Source organism: Nilaparvata lugens, chromosome 2, assembly GCF_014356525.2.
Source record: "Nilaparvata lugens isolate BPH chromosome 2, ASM1435652v1, whole genome shotgun sequence".
In the NCBI taxonomy this organism is placed as follows: domain Eukaryota; kingdom Metazoa; phylum Arthropoda; class Insecta; order Hemiptera; family Delphacidae; genus Nilaparvata; species Nilaparvata lugens.
The window spans coordinates 64,124,808-64,145,002 of NC_052505.1; the positions used below are offsets into that span (position 1 = coordinate 64,124,808).

The window sequence follows — 20,195 nt, forward strand, 5'->3', positions numbered from 1 at the left end:
AGATTACAATACAACAGTTCTTGAGCGAGTTCTCCAACCCAGGGGGTCACTAGTAGGTGTAGCTCCATAAACTTATGGAGGTATAAAGGTAGGCGCACACGCAGATCACCATCGGATATACTATGCGGATAGGTATGCGCACTCCAATTGAAAACAATGTATCAAATCGTTTAAATTAACTTCAGACTTGGGATGGACATGCGCAGCAGAAAATACATACAGTGGCAGGGATACAACAGCTGCTATGTTGCCGTTGTGTATCGGCCAGCGTTCTCTAATTTCCCGTGAGTATGTATGAGCTCTCATGTTAAACTTGGGAACTTTCCTCTCTGCAATCACAGTCTCGACTGAGTCTATTCGACAAATAGACAACTACGCTTCCACCTATGACTCAATCCATCACTGCAATTGGCTAATCTCCCTCCATATCTCTGCGCCGCAAATTCCTCCAAGTCTGAAGAAGATTTACACGAAGTATAATCGTCCAATCCGTCGTATGCGTGCCGTCCGTCCGATGACGACCTGTGTGCGCCTACCTTAATTAAGAAGGCAGAATTATTTACTATAATCCTATCATATTAAGCGAGCAATTTCTGTAAATATTTTTATATTTATCTGGTTATTTATATATCTGGTTACTTTTATATCTGGTTATTTATATCCAACGGATCTCGAAAATAGCTCTAACGATTTTCACGAAATTTGGAACATAGTAGGTTTATGATATAAAAATTTGATTGCATTAGGTCCCATCCCTGGGAAAACTCGCTGAAGGACATTAAAAGGATAATTCATCCTCGGAAAATCAGCTGAGACTTTTGTCGTCTGTGGATAATAAAAGTGAGTGAGCGAGTGCGTCTGTGGAAAATCAAAATATCTCATCCCCAAAATTCATAAACTGACGTATAGCTAGCTGTAAAATATAAACACAACCTAGAAAATAAAGAAACCTTAAGGGTTTGGAAGGTAAAATTAATAAAACAATAATAATTATATTTTTTTAAATAGAAACATATTTATGAAATATTTTCAAATTTATCGAAATAGTTAATTTTTCTTTTAATCCTTCAACCATAAAACTTTTTCAGCAGATGAACTCAGCTCAAATTTAAAAAAAATTTAATCAATTTTGAGAAAATTTTAATCAACTTGATCGAAATATTTGATTTGTTGACATAACATGGTATATCATTCAAAGTTAAAGTATATCAGAATTTTCAAAGTTAATCATTATTTTATAGTTTTAAGTGAGGGTTTTTTGTTTGTTCAATTTGGTTTGTAAACAATCTAAATTGGAACTTTTCTGTTTTCAAATGTTTGGACTGGAAATTGGACCTGAATTCAAGTGTATGGAGCATAACCTACTTTTTGGACTATTTATTATAGTTTATAAATCAAAATTCGGGGAAAAAACAGTTTTTGGCTAAGTGCATATTAGTGCTTCCCAATAATTTAAAAAATAATTGTGATTTGTTTATCAATAAATATATAACGAGCAAAGCTTGGTGCCCCGATATTTGTTATCACTATAATTATTTATTATCAAATTAAAAATATACCTGAATAATAGTAAACAACACAACTGACGATATGGCTGGTAATAAAGTCATGAATCCGGGTTCTGTTATAACGGGTGTCACAAAATAACGGGAATCGAAAAAAATCATAAAACACTAAAAAAGATATACTTCAATACTTGCCATTTAAGAAACATAATGGTATTTGTCCTGGATTATTAAAATCTGTGTAGGAGATTCTTTATTTATGCTGCAACTAGAATTTACATCTCAACTGGAATATATTGTAGATTTCATCCAAATTTATCTGTTTCAATTCAAGTACTATTGCTTAGTAGTTATTGCTTATTGGTCGAGTTGTTGACTCAAGATTCTATTTGAGATGGATATGCATGAGTTCAACTACTTTTAAAAAATATTATTTGAAAATATATCTTGTTTTTGACCAAAATTGCGAATGAGTAATGAGAATATACATGTTCTATTATTTTATAATTTTTTACACTACTGCTACCAGTTGTGGACAAGATCAACTTGAATGCCAGGCGCCAGTAGGGATCCTTTTAGTGTTGGGCTACAGTACACAGTATTGACGTGTTCTATTTAAATTGACAATGTAACAATATGCATTCATCTATTTATATACTTTGACTATTCCAATATTTGAGAATATTAGTAACTGCAGGGTATTCTGCTCATTTTTATATTTTGTAGAAATAAATTTTCAATTAAAATTTGATTTTCAATTAAAAATTACAAAAACTTAAAGATTTTTCCAATAAGTTTATCTTTTATCATCTACAGTACCACTTATTTTCAAATAAAATACCGGTACGATAATAATTATTCGAACCAGATATTTATCTTTAATGTATATAGAGACCTCGATCTCAACAGCCAAGACTTGAACACTCTTTAAAGCCTCAAACAACACAAGTCTACCATTATCATTTTTCCAACTCAAGCCAATACCTACTATTACTCAAGTAATAATAGGTATTGCTCAAGCTCACCCTTTTTTGCCTTCTTCGAATATTATATTCATCTTATGATTTCCATGAACTGAAACCATATGAATTATTTTGTTTGTATTTGCAAGAGTTTTCTCCGCTACTAGACAGATACCGTAGGTCTTTTATATTATAAGGGAATTTGAAATAATACTTCTTATTATTTCAATTTACAGTTTACTGTTAACATCTTTACAGTTTACATTAACATTTGAAGTTTTCTACGTGTTCACATTTTCTATTTAGTTTTGAATTGCTGAAATTAATTCTACAACTTCTTAAGTTGCAGAGGATACTTATTCACAGCTCAGTACATAGTCTTTGATAATACAGCTGATTTTGTTGCTTTCCGGGTACTCCTCGTTGTCCCTGAGGACTACAAAGCCCGGATTGTCTGGTCCATCCGTTGTGCACTTTAATAGTTCCTTACAGGGGTTGATGCACTTATTGTTGGTATGACAATATAAGTCAGGAGAACATTCATAAGTGTGTTCGCAATAAGTATCTGTAAGAACATGATCAATTAACAATGAATGACATGCCTGGTAGGAGAGATTTGATTTTTGTATTCAATTGTAGATATCAAAGTCAACATTTCAATTCTATGAATGTTGTAATCTTTGTTTCTTAGAACCCACTTTTCAAGAATTTCCTCATTGGAGATTTTTTGTAATATATAGGCTACCAAATAGCCTGTAGAAGAGATCATCTATATATCTATATCCTTCTCGTCGTCTAAATACGTGTAGCTGTCTTGACAGTTCTTCTACACTAAGATACATCTTTGAAATCTGACAAATCTTTGAAAATGTGACACATAGTACCTACATAAGATATCCTTCATCTCTCCTCTCTATTAATAAAATCATCAGGAATGGAAACGTTTGTATCATGTATCATTCCTCCCCTCATCAATATTCACCTATATGCTTTAAATATTCTTCTAGAACTCTTCAATGTTGTTTTCCATCACTAACTGCTTATCAAATCACTTTTTTGCAATTACTAGCCGTCAGATTTTTCTCAATAAATGAATTAATCACTCTCTGTGACAATGAGATCTTTCGGCAGGTCCACCATCTTCCACGAAGACCTGCCGAAATATCTCGTTGTCACAGTGAGTGATTAATTCATTTATTGTGAAAAATCTGACGGCTAGTCATTCTTTTTAATTGCAAAAAGTGATTTACTTCTAGAAACTTGCTTCTAGTAAATAAATAAAAAAACAATTTTTCTCTGGGACATTGGTTTTTTTGAGGGGGATAACAGGGACAATCAAGTTTAACACTATAAGGAACACTGTATACGTTAATGTGGTTACCTGAGCCAGAAAAGACGTACCTTGGGATTTTGAACCATATCTCAACTCGGAGACATCGCTGATTGGATCAGTTTCTATGGCCGAATGAAAGCGACACACAGGGATGTGGCGTTCTCCGTCGCAATAACCGTCCCGGGACCAGGACTCACAATTCATTCTGCTGCTCGTACATGCTCTCTCACATTTCTTATCAACAGTACACCATGCATTCTCGTCACAGTCTTTGTTGAACGAACACTCTGCAAAAAAATAGTTGATTACGTTTCTCCATGTAGACATTTTATTAAAAAACGTACATATAGTTGTATTGGATAGTATGTGACCCGTGTGTTTCACGTAGTTCTATGAAAAGCACAAATATATGGAGAATACAAGGATGAATGTGTTTCTAAATCTCTTTGATGAAAAGTCAAAGTATTATCCTATTTGTTAAGAAAATTGGCAATTATTCAAAAAATATAGAGAAATAGAGTTATTGATTATTTTGCCAAAAATAAAATGTTTTAACTTTATTGAAGTTGAAAATCCAATATGAGCTTATGAAAAACTATGAATATTAAAAATATATTTGTGCAAAAATTTAACTTAATCAGTGGATTTTGGCGTGATGATGTGTGGCGTGATCACTTTTAAAGAAGATTCTCCGGACAAATAGCCTAATGTGGAACTACAGCCAGAATATACAAAGTATATAGTATACTGACCAATCTTTGTGAAATCTTACTCAATAATCTTACTCCCTCTGATAATAAAGTCTTCACAAGTAGACATTCTTGTTAAAATAATGTGATTCAAATTGATATGAAGTAATACTTCCATCTAAAATATAATAATCTTGAAAATTTTAACTTTTGTCAATCCTAAGTTGGTCTATTATACATGTCTCTGTTTATTGTATCGCAGTTTAACACTGCTGTATATCAACTGGAACAATAATTTTCCGTAATGCAAATATAAATTTTAGGTTGTGACAATCAATGTAGGTTAAATATTTTATTCATTTTTTTCTCTATATATTTATTTAACCTACCCCCAGCCTGACGTTTTGTGACATTAACTGATGATTGATAAGAGGCAAGACTGGAACAATCCTCTATTATCATCAATACTGATAAGATGACCAATGACCTCCTCATTGCAAACTGTAAATAAAAATATTCCAAACAATAGCAAATCACGAATGTATTATTTCATGAACTCATCAAGTGTCAAGCGAGCTCTTTTTAGGTGGCTGTAATATTTCTACTCAATATCTATCTACTTAGACCTTTACTATTAGGACCAATATTGTAGTGAATACAAAATCATCATAATTATATTATGATAAATAGGCTTCAATGTACTAGTAGGCTATTTATTTATTCGCGATTGATGAGTTTCTGCAATAAGCATAAATAGGCCTATATTTATAATGATCAAGTTGAGAAAATAATAAATTTGAAATACATAATACAAAAAATTAATCAATGAGTAAATGAAAAAGTTTCATTCTTAGCGTGCACCTGGAACGTCATTATTTTAAATCATGAATTTCAGAATTAACTGGACAAAAAAATTTCTTTGCAGTAGCCTAATCAACTCTTTATCAACATCAAAACACGAGTGATATATCACATTATATCCTATTCTATATTCAAAAATCAATGTGATGTATAGAGTTATAATTATAATATGTGTTTTAGAAAACATAGATAGCCAAAAATATTGCAAATAAAATGATATATTCTTTCACAATTTATTTTTTGTAATATTCTTTTACAATTTCCCAATATACCGGTACATAAGGTACACGGGAGGCTATATATGGTACTATTTATAGCTGGCAGTTCATCTTTAAACCGTGTAATGTGCGATTATTCAATTTGAATTCATTATTTTAAGAACAATGAATGTAGGCTACTCACCATTATAGCAGAGCTACGATTATCAAGCGACAAATATTAAAGAAATAGTTGAGCTTAAAAAAATCTCTCAGCTATTGTTTTTTAAAAATTGAAATTATGAATAAGTTGAAGTTGTCTATTTGTTCTCATTGAAAACTGTAACAAATAGGCCTAATCATTTCAGTTGAATAACAGAATAGAATAATAGAAACATTTTCTAAAGCTTTTTTAATTGCTTCATAATCTTAGCTTCATAAACATTTTAGTTTTTTTAATTAAATTGAATCAACTTTCATTCAGTTACTTGAAATCATTACACTTCATGCTGAGCTAGGTACTGACTATTACGACTATTATGACTATTACAAGCATGAATATGAATCATAGAGACACATAAAATGTTATGGTAATTGAAGATTATAAAATGCATTTTAAAATTGAAACTTTGTTAAGAAGTCCATCATTAAAAATCATGAAATAACTTCCAGGCTGTTACATCCATAATCATATGACGAGGCTATTACTTTGGATGAAATGAATTCTGTTGTCAGTCAAATAAGTGATACAATAAAAAAATCTATCTTCCTATTATTCATATTTGTGCAATTAATAGTCATAGTAATTTATCATAAAGCTAGATTTCAATGTAACTGAATCAAAATTGATTCAATTTAATTCGATTATGGAGCAATTAAAAAAGCTTGAAAATGATTATCCTATTCTGTAGTTGAACTGGAATGATTATTTATTATATATTCGAATCGAAACAAATAAACTACTTCGAGTTATTAATCAAACTCAAGAAACACTACCGTAGTTCAAGAGAGATTTATTTTCAATAAGTTCATTCATTCCTTTTATTCCCATCACTTGATGGGATCATGAAATAGATAATCTTAACATTGCAGTTTAAGGTTGCTCAAAAACTTCAAAAAATGTAACCAGAAAATGTTTCCTTTCAATTCCAGTTTGTAGTTTGATAACTATCCAATTGATTCTGATGTTCATGATTTTAAATAGGCTACGTTCTAACTCAACTTATGTATCATAAGAATACTCATGAATCGAGTAGAAATATTACAGGTTACAGCCTTCTAAAAATAGGTAACTTGAAGAGTTCATAAACAAATATAACATTTTCATCTGCAATCCTTATATTTTCAGAGGTTGTAATAATAAGGTCGTCATTGGTCATCTTATTGATGATAATAGAGAATTGTTTCTGCCTTCCTTCTGATCAATCATCAGTTAATATCACGAAGCGTCAGGCTGGGGGTAGGTTGAATAATAACAGATTTAAAAGTTGAATAAGATACAGAACAAGGAATTGTTACAACCTCGTAGAATTCATTTGAATAACTGGCAAAATGTATTTTAATAACAGAAAATCTACTTGCTACGCCATTACAGTATTGATATTAATCAGTAATTCAGTAGATAAATTTCTCGGCAGTATATTTATAAATAAGTAGGGTAGTAGGCCTACCAAGTCAGGAAAATAGATTAAGCGCGAATATAATTTTCTTCCCCAATTACCCATAAATACAATGAAGAGTTTTATTCTCCAAATCGAAATGTGAAGAACTATAATATTTTTCGTTATTTTTTGGAAAACATTTTCTTTGTTGAGTTGGAATATATATAAACAGGCATATATATAGTGCTATTTATTATACTAGGCATCAAAAATGCCCAAGTCTATACTCATATGGTCACTTGAAAACGAAGTGACATTCTTGTTTGTTTGAAAAACTGACGATTTATTATGTTGCATTATTTTTTTGAAGGAGACAATCATTCCAATTAGAATTCAGAATTATTCCATAGAAGATGAATACTGGTAATTATAAGTTACTCACAAATAAAGCCTAAATTCATCTAAAAGTAGACTACTTTTTCAATTATTGTTTTCAACAGACAAGTTCCTGGATTTTTTATTTCATGAATTTGATTAACTTATATCAATAATAGAGTGTTTATAATCTCTCATTCAATGGCCAGTTTTGCCAGCAGAACAATGTATGTTATAATAAGGAAACTCTAATGAAATGTTTACATGGAGACTATAATCTGATAAACCAATGTTTTCTAGAATGTTGGTCTAAAATTGACTGTGAAGAACATGAGTGGTTTACTGCAGAAAACAGATGTAAGTCGGTGTGTGCGGGCAGAATGGATTGCGATACATGGATTCGAGATGGATACTGTACTGGAACGCCACATTTCTGTGTGTCGTGTTCATTCAGATATGGGCAATGACATTATATTCGAGTTAACATCTGGAACAAAATCCTAAGGTACGTCTTATTTAGGGGGGTACGCGACTATATATCTCCCCCGAGTTAGAATTTGGATCGAAATCTGGAGGTACGTTTTGTTTGAGATAGGCAATTAATGTTCCAGATTGTACGTTAGTTATTCATATGAAAGAGCCCAGTGTGTCCAGAAAACTTTATTCTTAGAATAATAATAATAATATGCCCAGAAATCTTAAGAAATCTCAATCTAAGAATGCCCAAAAAGTCCCGGAATTGGAAGAAGGTGTGTAAAATCTAGTTGTGGGGCCTGATGCTATTCACTGTAAATAGTATATTCACTGTACTAATGCTGTGCTACAATGAGCTCAATAAATGGAAGTAGCAATAATGATACAGGCAATGAAAATTCCCGCCCTACTGATTATAATGAGCCTATATTAATACAATGGATGCTCTTATTCTCTCTCTCTCTCTCTCTCTCACTATCCCAATCATGGACTACTTTGATGTTATTTGTAAAAAAATTAAAACTCTCTCCTTACAGTAATAATAAATTAAACCATAACCGTATTAGTTCTTACAAAATCTTGTCAACAATGAGAATGTGCTACTCTCCTAATGTCAAGTCAATCTTGAAAAGGATAAAAAATAGGTTATAATTAAAAGAAAAAAACAACAGTGGGATTCAAAAAGTTTGTTTCTCTTCTTTATATTATAAAATCAATAATCTTGCAGGATACATATAAACAGTTAATACAAAATCAATAATATAAACAGAAATCTTAATCTATATTATATATAAGCGAAATGGCACTCACTCACTCACTGACTCACATACTCGCAGACCTAATAATCTACCGGACCAAAAACGTTCAAATTTGGTAGGTATGTTCAGTTGGCCCTTTAGAGGCGCACTAAGAACGGATTTGGAAAAATTTCTAAAGATACGCCCAAAATCTGCGTTTTTCCAGCGTTGTCTTGTTTTTTCTCAGATTTATCGAAACAAATGAACAGAAATTGTTCAAATTTAGTACAGAAGCTCAGCTATAGGTTAGAAGGAATTTGTAATAACGCCAAAGATACGCCCAAAATCTGCGTTTTTCCAGCGTTTTTTGCGCTTTCTCAGCTTTGACTGAAGAAGCATGCTCAAATGAAAAATGCAGGTGAGCGAAGCGAGCCCGCTGATCTCATTTTTGGACGATCCAGCCGGAGGTCCAGGGGGCTCCGCCCCCTGACAAGACGGATATGGCGAGCGAAGCGAGCCTGACGGCTAGTTTTTATATAATGTTGTTTTTTGTACAATTTTGACTTGAATACCTACAATTGAATGCAAAAATCAATAACTCTCTTCTTCCAGGTTTAGGTTTATCATTATTCTTCTATTCTTTACAGATGATGATTGTGAACACACTTATGAATGTTCACCTGACTTATATTGCCATACCAACAATAAGTGCATCAACCCCTGTGATGACCTATTGAAGTGCACAACGGATGGACCAGACAATCCAGGCTTTGTTGTCCTCAGGGACAACGCGGAGTACCGCGATGAATTCAGCTGAGTTTTCCAAGACTAAACTCTAAGCTGTAAATAAGTATCCAGCAGCATAATAAATGTAAAACTCCAATCGATTCGTCCATTTCAAAACTAAATTAAACAGTAGAAGAAATTAAAATGTGATTGAAATAAGATGTACCTAGGCTTTTATTTCAAATTCACTTACAATATAGTAGACCTAGGCCTATTTATGTGTGTATAATGGAGGATAATAAAACTCTTGCAAATAATACGAATGAAAAAACCAGGGCCACACGTTTCAAGCCGGGAACAAGCACACTTTGTTATGCAGCGTTCCGATCCTACTCATGTCCGATAATTCTGTAGGGTGAAGGAGTGATGGTCACATGTTGTAGCCTACATGTGTGGCATACACCATGATTCTAGTTTATAGAAAGAATAACATTTTATTAAACCTTTATAATCTCGTTCCATGTTGCTATGATATTAACAATGGAACTATAGTTTTATTTAGGGCTAGCTTAAAATTGTCAAACCTACTTTTTTATCAACGATGAAATAAGAACCTAATTTTTGAAACTTAAAAAGTTGCTACAGTTTTGTAATGCAACATGCAACATTGAGAAGTGGACAATAATGAAGTCTGAAACAAACTCATAATGCAAAGAGGACCAAAATTTTAATTCCAATATGGTTCTATGTCTTTATTCAACATATAGACTATGAGGTTTACTGTCCACATTCACAATTAGTTCAACAGTATTAGTTATTTATTGTTCTATTACTGATACATTGAGCAATACATTTATTAGGTAGCATATTAGACGCATCGCAGCGTATAATCCTGTACAAGACAGCGATGTGCGTGACTGGTTTCATATCTGAAATCATTGCTGGACACAATGAAGCCTGGATTGCCGAACCCAAACGTGACGCACTTGACTAGTTTTTCGCAGGGGTCGGTGCATTTGCTGTCGGTATGACAGTATAGGTGGGGAGCACAGTCATCAGTTCTTGTGCAATAGGAACCTGTTAAATTCACAATGTAAATTGATTACTATGTTTTTAATTTCACTTCATTGAGAACAAACTACCACTTATTTAAATAACTGATGTATAGCTGCAGCACTTTAATATAGGTAATAATATTAATAATAATAGTTGGCCTCCACATCACCCCTTACAGCCAACCCGTTCCACCACATGGCGGCAAGTGACTAGTGAGTATATTATTAGGCAATTTGCGTGCAATAGAACGGCTCAAGTGGCCTTTATTTATTGCAACTGCTTGTCATAAAAAAAGTGTTTTGGAACTCATAATTGTTGGGTAGGTTCCTGGAAGGATCTTATTCTCCTTTTAAAAATTCTCGACACTTCAAAAAAATCGATTTTATTTGACAGTAATAAGTATATCAATAATTATATAGCCATAATAGATTGAATGAACTTTAGTTCTATTCATAAAAATCTCATAAATTGGACAATATTTCCCAAAGAAGAAGTGGGCCTACCACTTTCGTGTGTATTAAATTTGAAAATCCAAGTCTGTTATGCTTAAATCAGAAAAACAATATTATTATGTAGGCCTACATAATTACCGTAATGAAAATTAGTTCGCGTTAATGATACAGGAACGCAAATATAAAACAATAGAAAACAAAATATTACCTTATTCAATATTACAATATTATTCCGATTCAAATATTGCCAATTTACGAGAACCAATCAGAGAAGGCTTTTTTGGAAAGACGGCTTCTCTGATTTGTTCTCGTTAGAATTAATCACGGTTAAAATTTAACAGGCTTTTGTGCAATCGGCACCTAATCTTATATTACAGTATAACAAATTCATAGGGTATTTCAGGGAAACATATTGCTCTCACTATCGTTTGTAGACTACTAGATTGCAGTAGTATATGAAGAAGAGACGAATTATTATTGTCTCAATTTATTGAGCAGACCGATTAGATTGTAGGCTCTATAATACAGAGTGGCGCAGGGAAAAAGAGTGTGTGGCGCTGGAGATTTAAAATTATGTAATTTCCACGGAAAATTCATAAAACTACAGTAATTGATTACTGGACTGGCATAAATTCATCATTCCATCTACGATCCTATAATCAAAATTCCTATTCACTTTTCAATGTGAAATCAGAATGAGGAGATCTCTTTGACGTTCACAGCACTGTATGCCTGTTGAGAAAATCTCTCGGCATGTTGAGAAAAAGGTCTAGCATATTGGGGAATAGCATAATGATCTCATGTTGATGTTTTTGTTTATATATAGCCTACCTACCGCACTCAAATGCTGGGTCAACATATGTGGATACATTCTATTTATTGGTAAATAAATTTGAAAGTTCTTGTATGATAATATGTGTCCGTTGCATATTGCCTCTAAAATATTTCTACGGGATATACGCGCGTTTGACATCAAATTGGGAAGTAATATTCTCTGTGGCACAGTTATAATACAGGATTGAGCAGGGAGGTATGGATGATTTAAAATAGCAGTTACACTCTCATAAACGAAACTCAAAATGTTTTTTTCTCAGTGTGTACCTTGGATGTTGCCATTATGAAAATTAGAGAGGAAAATATTAAAACATTTATTACCGGTATGAACAAAAAATAACATCTGTTAAATGCTGTCAGTTTTTTCCATACACTTCTGTAGGCGAGGTGAGAAGTTGTCTATATACTCCTCCGAAGCATTGCACGTGGAAATAAAACTTAAACTTAAACCATGAAACTTATTATTGGCCCCTTACTTTTTTCGATAAAACGGTCAAACGGTCACTGTCAATGCGGTCGTTACCTAACGATGGGGCGACATGCCATACATCGAGAGCAGCTATAGAATTTCTATCGCAGACCTTCCCTGGACGCCTCATTTCGTTGCGTGGAGATGTGGAGTGGCTTCCTCGTTAACCGCACCTGTCACTTGTGACTATTTTTCATGTGGCTACCTAAAAGCACTTGTATACATAAACAAACCACGAACCCTTGTAGCCCTGAGTGGAACAATAACACAATAAATTCAAGCGGTACCAGGTGCAATGCTTCAGAGGAGTATGGACAACTTCTCATAACGTCTACAGGAGTGTATGGACAAGAACTGACAGCATTTAAAAAATGTTATTTTATGTTCATAATAAATGTTTCAATATTTTCCTCTCTAATTTTTATAATGGCAACATCCAATGTACACACTGGAAAAATGAATGTTGAGTTTCGTTTAAAAATGAGTGTGTAACTGTTATTTTAAATCATCCACACCTCCCTGCCCAACCCTGAATTACCACATAGGCCTACTTATGGAATATGCTCTCACTGCTATTGCACGCTCCACATTATTGCACTTATAGTTCAATGATCCTTGATTACCAATTATTGTCAATGCATTCACATCAATTATGCAAAATTTCCAACAACAGCTACCGGTAGGCCTACTCAAGTAGGCCTACACTGAATCTACAGTACTGCGAATTGTAGGGTAACATTCAAAATCTCCAGTTTCCCTGCTCCACAATGTAAGTTATGAATTGATGGAGAAAATGGATGGATACTTCTAAAAAAGAATAAATCTTGATATGAAAATAAATTATTTAAGGGGAATTTTATTCACTACCTCATTTAATTATTCATTACCGTACCTACTAATAACTAATTTATTGATCAAACATTACAATTATGGAAAACAGAAACAAGAGGAGACTTTGGCCCCAAAAATCAATATATAAAATACAATGGAATAGGTCTGTAGAAATATTATGTTAAAAACGTACCAGCTTTTTTGATACCTCTTTTTATTTCAGAGGGATCTGATGTGTCAAAAAGATCGGATAATGCGGTTGAAGAGTAGAATCGACAGTATCCAGAATTATTTAGTGCTACGCAATGACCATCCGTGGACCAAGATTCACAGTCCATTCTATCTATACAGGCCCACTCACATTTTTTCCTCACGCACCACTCATAATATTTGCAATTGGAGCTATAATCACATCCTGGAATATGAAACGATAGGTTAGTTGAAGAAAATTAAAAAACCTCTCATACTGGTAAATTCAAATTGTAAGAGCTTCTTGGAACATTTATTTCTCTTGGAACCTCTCATACTATAAAGTCAAATTGGCACAGCCTTTTTGGAACATTTTTGAGAATAATGCTCTAATAATAAGGAGTTTAGAACATTGCATTTTTTTGGAAAAATGTTCTAATAAATAGGTCTGAGTGGTTGCGACAAATTCAAGCTGTTTCATATTGAATATAAACAGTTAAGAGCCATAATCATAGAAAATCTAAGGTATATAAAAGAAGGTATGATGGTATGAAAGAATGACCATTCTCCATTATAGTGACAATAAGCTTCTCACGTAGGTAGGTAGGTAATTGATGACAAAATATATATCCCATAAATCCAACAACCGAAACAATTTTCCCTTGTAGGAGGCCTACATTATGAAGATTATCAAGTGAGTACCACAGTACCAGATATATTAAAGTACCGTAGGTTTCACCAGAATTGAATATGAACTGTCACATAATATATGAAGTGAGTACCAAATTTATCAAAGAGTTCATGTAGATTGACATTTTTTCACTTTAATCTTTGCTTCACATGATCATCATCATCATTTCTACACACAATTTTTTTAGGAACTACATTGGAAATTGAATAATGCACAACATGAAGTACTATATTCATAGGCATATAGAAAATAAAATAATTTTCCACTGCCTGAAATACAATTCTGACTGAATTTTTGAGATTAAAAATATAATTTTTTTTTTAATATTCTAATAATAAAATAAGAGCTTGCAACTTCACTCTACCTCTAATTTTAATCTAGAGAGAAGCTTTAAACGAATAACGGTTGTTAATTATTGGTGTAGCCGTTGGAAATCAAATAAATACCATAATGCAATAATTATTAATTAATTGAATCAAAGTGTTAAAAAATCCCTTTTTTTCGGACACTGTTTGGAAAATACGTTATACTATTTCTACTGTTCTTGAGTGATATATTATCAACTGTATTAACAATCAACATTATTGTCCAACTTACCCATCGGTACTATTTGACGCTTTGTGATGTTGGCCGATAATTTATGCGAAGGCAGGCATGTGCAGTCATGAATTATCATCAATATTTTTACTATAAAAAATATTAATCTTTTTACAATCTGAAATAAGTAGGCTAAGTTAAATATTTGATATTAGTAATAAAGACTCGCATAATGGTAAAACAATTTTCCAAGTATTATCTAAAACAAAGAGTCTGATAGAAAGGTGATAAACCGTAACATTAAAATAATAGTTTTATTTTTGTAGACAGTATCATAATAAATAGAGAATAGAAGCAACCTCATTATTTTCAATCATAAAACAAATTAGGACTATAATAGCAAAGAATTAGAACTCATTTCTGAGCGAAAAATCTTTTTTTGGTTCAGAAGACACATTATAACAAAATAAATACCGACCTCAGATATAATACTCATATATTTGAGCTTTCAGTTTGAGGAAATATTTATTCCTTGAACATTTATCATCTATATCCCAATAGAAATAATGTACTCACCATTTCGAAGTGGAACAAATATACCGTAATGACTTCCAAGCGGGGTAAAAATATGATTACGGTACCGTAGGAGTTTTGGTAAATCTGAGCAAATAAATATATTCTTGAATTGTATATAGAGAAATATATTACTGTACCGTAATTAATATAGGCCTACTGAAGAAGTTCTATCGTCTTCATTATGTATAATCATATCAGTTTAACACCTACTGCATATTAAAAGCAATTGGATATTTTCCAATTATCACTCTATTTTCAGCATATTTTTCATATTCATAGCTCCATAAACATTTTATTTTTCTCATTCTATTGAATCAATTTGATGATGAAATTGTTTTGAAGATGTAGTACTTAATTTTGATTAGCGTGACTATCACTTGTTCAATTTTTATTTGGACTAAAATAATTAAAATTTCAAATAAAAAGTGCGTTTTCTACAGTTTCAATTTGAATCTAGGATGATCACGTATAATATCACGTAATATTCAATTACCTACGCTTCTACTAGAGAATGAGATTCAATAATGAGACGAAATAACTCAATGTTTGGCATTTCTGAAATGAATAATCATATAAATCCTACGTATAAAGGCAAAAGCTAATAAGGGCCGTTTATGCTCTGCGGTTGCGATTCGTCCAAGTGAATGGGCTCTGCTTACGAGAGAGTTTATGAACTGCGTTACGGTCCGCACCGCAGGCTGAGAACGGCTACCTAATATAGGCAATAGGCCTACTGTCCGCAACTATATAGAATGCGGTCTGAAGCTGAAGGTACACAAAACGATACACCTACGATGTATCAACACATATAGAGGCACTGATGAAGTCTATAGAAAAGCTCTATATTATGTTTTGAGAAAAGAACTTCCAATAAACTTTTGGGATGATCATAAGAGTTCCAAATGGAGTACCTCAAGGTTCTGTCCTGGAACCCTTGCTTTTTTTAGTGTATATTAATTATTATCTACGAAGGCATCACCTGACTCAAAATTAATTATTGATGCTGATGATACAACCGCCTTAGCATCAGGCTCTAATGAAAAAACTGGCAAATAAATTAAATAGTGCTCTGGAAGTAATGGCAGAATGGTTTGAAGCAAATGACTTCATTTTGAACTAAAATTAAACATTTCATCTAATTCACAGCAACCCGAGGATGGTTGCTGGAGTCATAAAATCGACACCTATAGAATGGCTCCCGGTGATGAGTCGCATTCCACCCCCCAACCTCCGACGCATGAATGCTCTAACAAGCAAGAGAGCCTGTAAAATAAGATCCTGTAAAATCAAAACTTGCCAATACATGGGGATATAGAACATGCCAATCAAATCCGCCTGGCATCTCGGGAGCCTCCCACTAGAACGGCATTACATGCTTTGGATGGTGGGTTCATTTCAACAGACGCCTGGCAACAAGAATGGCATGCAAGGCAAATCGATCTTACCCCATGTATCACCAAAAAGCCACCAGGTTTTGATTTGCCGCACAAACTATGGTCAGCTCTTAACAGGATCCGAACTCAGCGTGGAAGATGTGCCTATGCGTTGCACAAGTGGGGAAAGGCTCCAACACCTTTTTGTGAGTGTGGCGCTGTGCAAACCATAAGACACTGTAGAAGAGTGCACAATAACAGCTTTATGAGGGCAGGTTGGATGACTTCCTGGTAGCTACACCAGATGCAGTGGCATATTTAAATTGACTAGATATAATTATGTTTATAACTTTTAAAATTTTGTTCTTAAATTGTGTTCCACCTTTTTTTAAATGTGACTGAAATGATTTCATTGTTTATATGTGTGACTTGTGTTAGATAACATATTATAAATATTTGTGTAGTAGGGTTATATGCTAAATAATAAACAGCAACCCGTAATTTAACAGCTGTAAATAGAACTCAACTTCCAACAATAGAAGACCGGTTAACATCATCCTCATTAATTAAATTCTTAGGTCTAATAATAGATCATATCGAGTTTCTCTTGGAAAGAACACTTATTCAATACATAACAAAAAAAATGAACCGTACCTATTATGCTATACTAAAACACTACGGTATCTCACCGTCTTGACAGAAACACCCTTTTGGCAGTTTAATATGCTTATGCATATGCTTATGCTTATTCCCACTTGAGCAATGGGGCAATTTTTTGGGGGAATTCAGTAGGTAGCCACACAATCGTTATTATCCAGAAGAAGATATTAAGAGTGATTTGTGGATTACGAGCAAAAGACTCTTGTAAAACGTATTTTAAAGACCTTGACATTCTTACACTGCCTTCTATCTACATATATCAATTGATGGTTTTTGTTAAACTAAATATTTACCAATTTCACTTGTGCACAAATGAGTAGGCCTACAATACACGTCAAAGAAACCTGATTGCTTACCGAATTCATAGGAGCACATTCATGGAAAAAACTCCCTTCCAAGCCGGAATGAGATGTTACAATAAACTACCAGCAGCCATTAGAGACATAAATTCGGTAATTTTTTTCAAAGCAATCAGAAAATTTCTAATTGAAAAAACCTTGTACGGTACTCGGATCCATTTCACAATTTCAATTAAGTAGAATAGATATACATTATAAACAATTATTTTGTATACATAAAAGAATTCTATGTATACGGTAATCATGCATTTTTATTATTATTTAGCCTACACTTGACAATACTGCCTATAGTAATTATTTGTAGGTAGTAATTTAGATTTAGTAATACTGAGATGTCACCAGTCATATTATGAGTGAAACTCAAAAAGTTGATGTAATGTGACAATGAATGAATGAATGAATAAATATATAATTAAATTGTTAACTTTTGGCATAAAAGATTAATACTAATAAATAGGTGTTATTTTTCCTTCTATTCTTTGATGTTGATGAGAACCCATATATTAGTGAAGAAAAACTAATTTCCAGTCAAGGAAATACTATAGAGGGAAAAGTTTGGAAGATAATTTTTGACACCGCAGTACTGTTTAGGGTAGTAAGGAGGTAAACATATCAAAAGTCCCTACCCCTACCGTCTTGAAAGTGTGCAATTGCTAAAATAACAGGTTTATTTCAATTTTTGCTCTTTCAATTTTAATTTGCAATATTGAAAATTTCATCACCTTCATTAAAGTTGCTATAACAATGAAACGAAAATTTGGAATAGTGAAATAATACATCATTAATTTTCAAAGAGTAATTTTTACGGTGCATTTTTGGAGAGTTATAAGCACTGAAAGAGCAAGAAATTGAATGAAAACATGTTATTTTAACAATTGCTCACCTTCAAGAGCGAATATCTCGGGAACTGTTGGGAATATCACAGTATTCCTATAACGGAATTTCTCGATGATATCGATTGCATGATAGCTTCTCTAAAAGGAAAGAATATTATTTTCACCGGAGATATAAATTGTAATTTACTGCTTGATGATAGAGTAGCTGATTCTTATCTTAGCCAGATGGCTAGCCACGGATTAGACTGCCTCATAAATGAGCCTACAAGAATAGTTGGTGATAGTCAGAGTTGTTTAGATCATTGTTTCATCCGATTCAACCAAATAAAACAATTAGTTGATTACAATGCTAAAGTACTGCACCTTGGAATTACTGACCATTCAATGGTAGGCCTACGTCTGGAGCTAGATATAAGAAAACGTTATCATGTTAAAGATGCCACGGAAAGAAGCAGCCTTGTGATTGATTTCGATCAACTGAAAGTAGAGTTACAAAGTTTGCAATGGGAGAGCGTCTTAGATAAGAACTCCGTCTCAGCTGCTTTCGATTCGTTCACCAAGCTATTATCAGACTCAATAGATAAGTGTAAATGCAGTAGACCCCGAAAAAGTGTTTTTATCAATAATAAATTAACTCCATGGATTTCTGACTACTTATTTAGAGGAATCAATAGAAGGAAAAAACTGTACAAACTTACGATTTCAAGACCACATGATTTAAATTTGAAAGAATATTACAGAACATTCAGAAATAAATTAAAATCCGATCTGAGAAAAGCAAAAGAGCAGTACTACTTGAAAAAATTTGATAATTGCTCAGGTAATTTAAAAACTCAATGGAGAATAGTAAACAGCTTGATAGGAGATCGGGAATCAAAGCATGATGTTATAAGTTTAGAAATCAGTTCAGAGACAATCACTGATAAAAACGTATTGCTATAGAGTTTAATTCATTTTTCATTAAAATACCGCAACAGTTAAGACATTCAATTATTAATGTAGAGAATAATGCAGAATTGAATTACCGTTTCAAATATAAAAATATTTTGCATTCCTTGTTTTCCATTCCCACTAATGAAACTGAAATTCTCAAGATAATAGCCGGTTTGAAAAACAATAAAGCTCCCGGGTTTGACAATATAAGCAGTTACATTGTTAAGAGAATTTCCATTCAGATTGCTGGTGTTTTGAGAAGGCTGCTTGAAGGTTGCTATTGTAATCCCACTTTTCAAACAGGGCAGCAGAGAGAAACCAAATAGTTACCGTCCAATATCTCTATTGTCAGTTTTCACCAAGATTTTTGAAAATATTATAAAAATTAGATTGATAGGTTTTTTCAAAAAAATAGATTATTTTAGTAAAAATCAATTTGGTTTCAGAGAGGGCCAGAGTACCGAAGATGCTTTAGTTTCATTTTTTAAGGATATCTATGAGAGAAAAAATGAGAGTAAAAAATGTTCAGCATTAGATCTAGATATCACTAAGGCCTTTGATACAGTGGATCATTCAATTTTATTAAATAAGTTATATGCAGCTGGGGTACGAGGCTTACCATACAAGTGGTTTCATAGTTATCTTCGAAACAGAAAGCAGTGTGTGAGGGTAGGGGGTTGCTACAGTAGTTTCAAGAATATAGATTATGGTGTGCCCCAAGGTTCAGTCTTGGGACCTATCCTATTTCTTGTTTATATAAATGATTTATGTGATGCAAAATTTAATGGAAGGTTGACTGCTTTTGCAGATGATACTGCACTCACATATTCAGATGTAGCCTGCAATACAATATAGCCTACACAAGAATGAGCGCTAATTTAAGAGTCTTGAATTATTGGTTCAGCAAAAATTTCATGGTTTTAAGTGAAAAAACTAAGT

General features: G+C 33.0%; 1 protein-coding gene and 1 long non-coding RNA gene across 8 annotated transcripts in view; one reads left to right on the forward strand and one right to left on the reverse strand.

Annotated features, from left to right (window-relative positions):
• The window catches only part of LOC120350106, an 18,193-nt gene extending 7,661 nt beyond the window's left edge, over positions 1-10,532 (forward strand). Inside the window, exon 3 of the long non-coding RNA XR_005570611.1 lies at positions 9,382-10,532. This is a non-coding gene — a long non-coding RNA (uncharacterized LOC120350106). The remainder of the gene's footprint in view (positions 1-9,381) is intronic.
• LOC111060315 (putative vitellogenin receptor) lies at positions 2,688-19,256 on the reverse strand. 7 transcript variants are annotated; one of them, XM_039422442.1, is made up of 5 exons: positions 19,022-19,256; positions 14,580-14,697; positions 13,296-13,517; positions 3,869-4,087; positions 2,688-3,032 (listed from the first exon to the last, which is right to left on the reverse strand). In XM_039422442.1, the coding sequence occupies exons 2-5, from the start codon at positions 14,656-14,658 to the stop codon at positions 2,824-2,826; spliced, it is 729 nt and encodes a 242-aa protein (XP_039278376.1). In that variant the 5' UTR covers positions 14,659-14,697; positions 19,022-19,256; the 3' UTR covers positions 2,688-2,823. The 7 variants fall into 7 exon arrangements, with proteins under 7 accessions (XP_039278376.1, XP_039278375.1, XP_039278380.1 ...); XM_039422441.1 differs by having other exon boundaries at positions 18,702-19,232; XM_039422446.1 differs by lacking the exon at positions 19,022-19,256 and adding an exon at positions 18,702-18,966 and having other exon boundaries at positions 14,580-14,669.
• Positions 19,257-20,195: the final 939 nt, after the last annotated feature.

Excerpts from the sequence above, each read along its gene's own strand:
- LOC111060315 (XM_039422445.1), bottom strand. Across the intron at positions 13,518-14,579 it reads GCGTCAAATAGTACCGATGG|GATGTGATTATAGCTCCAAT; the intron begins GTAAGTTGGACA and ends TTCATATTCCAG. Across the intron at positions 4,088-13,295 it reads AAGAGGTATCAAAAAAGCTG|AGTGTTCGTTCAACAAAGAC; the intron begins GTACGTTTTTAA and ends ATTTTTTTGCAG.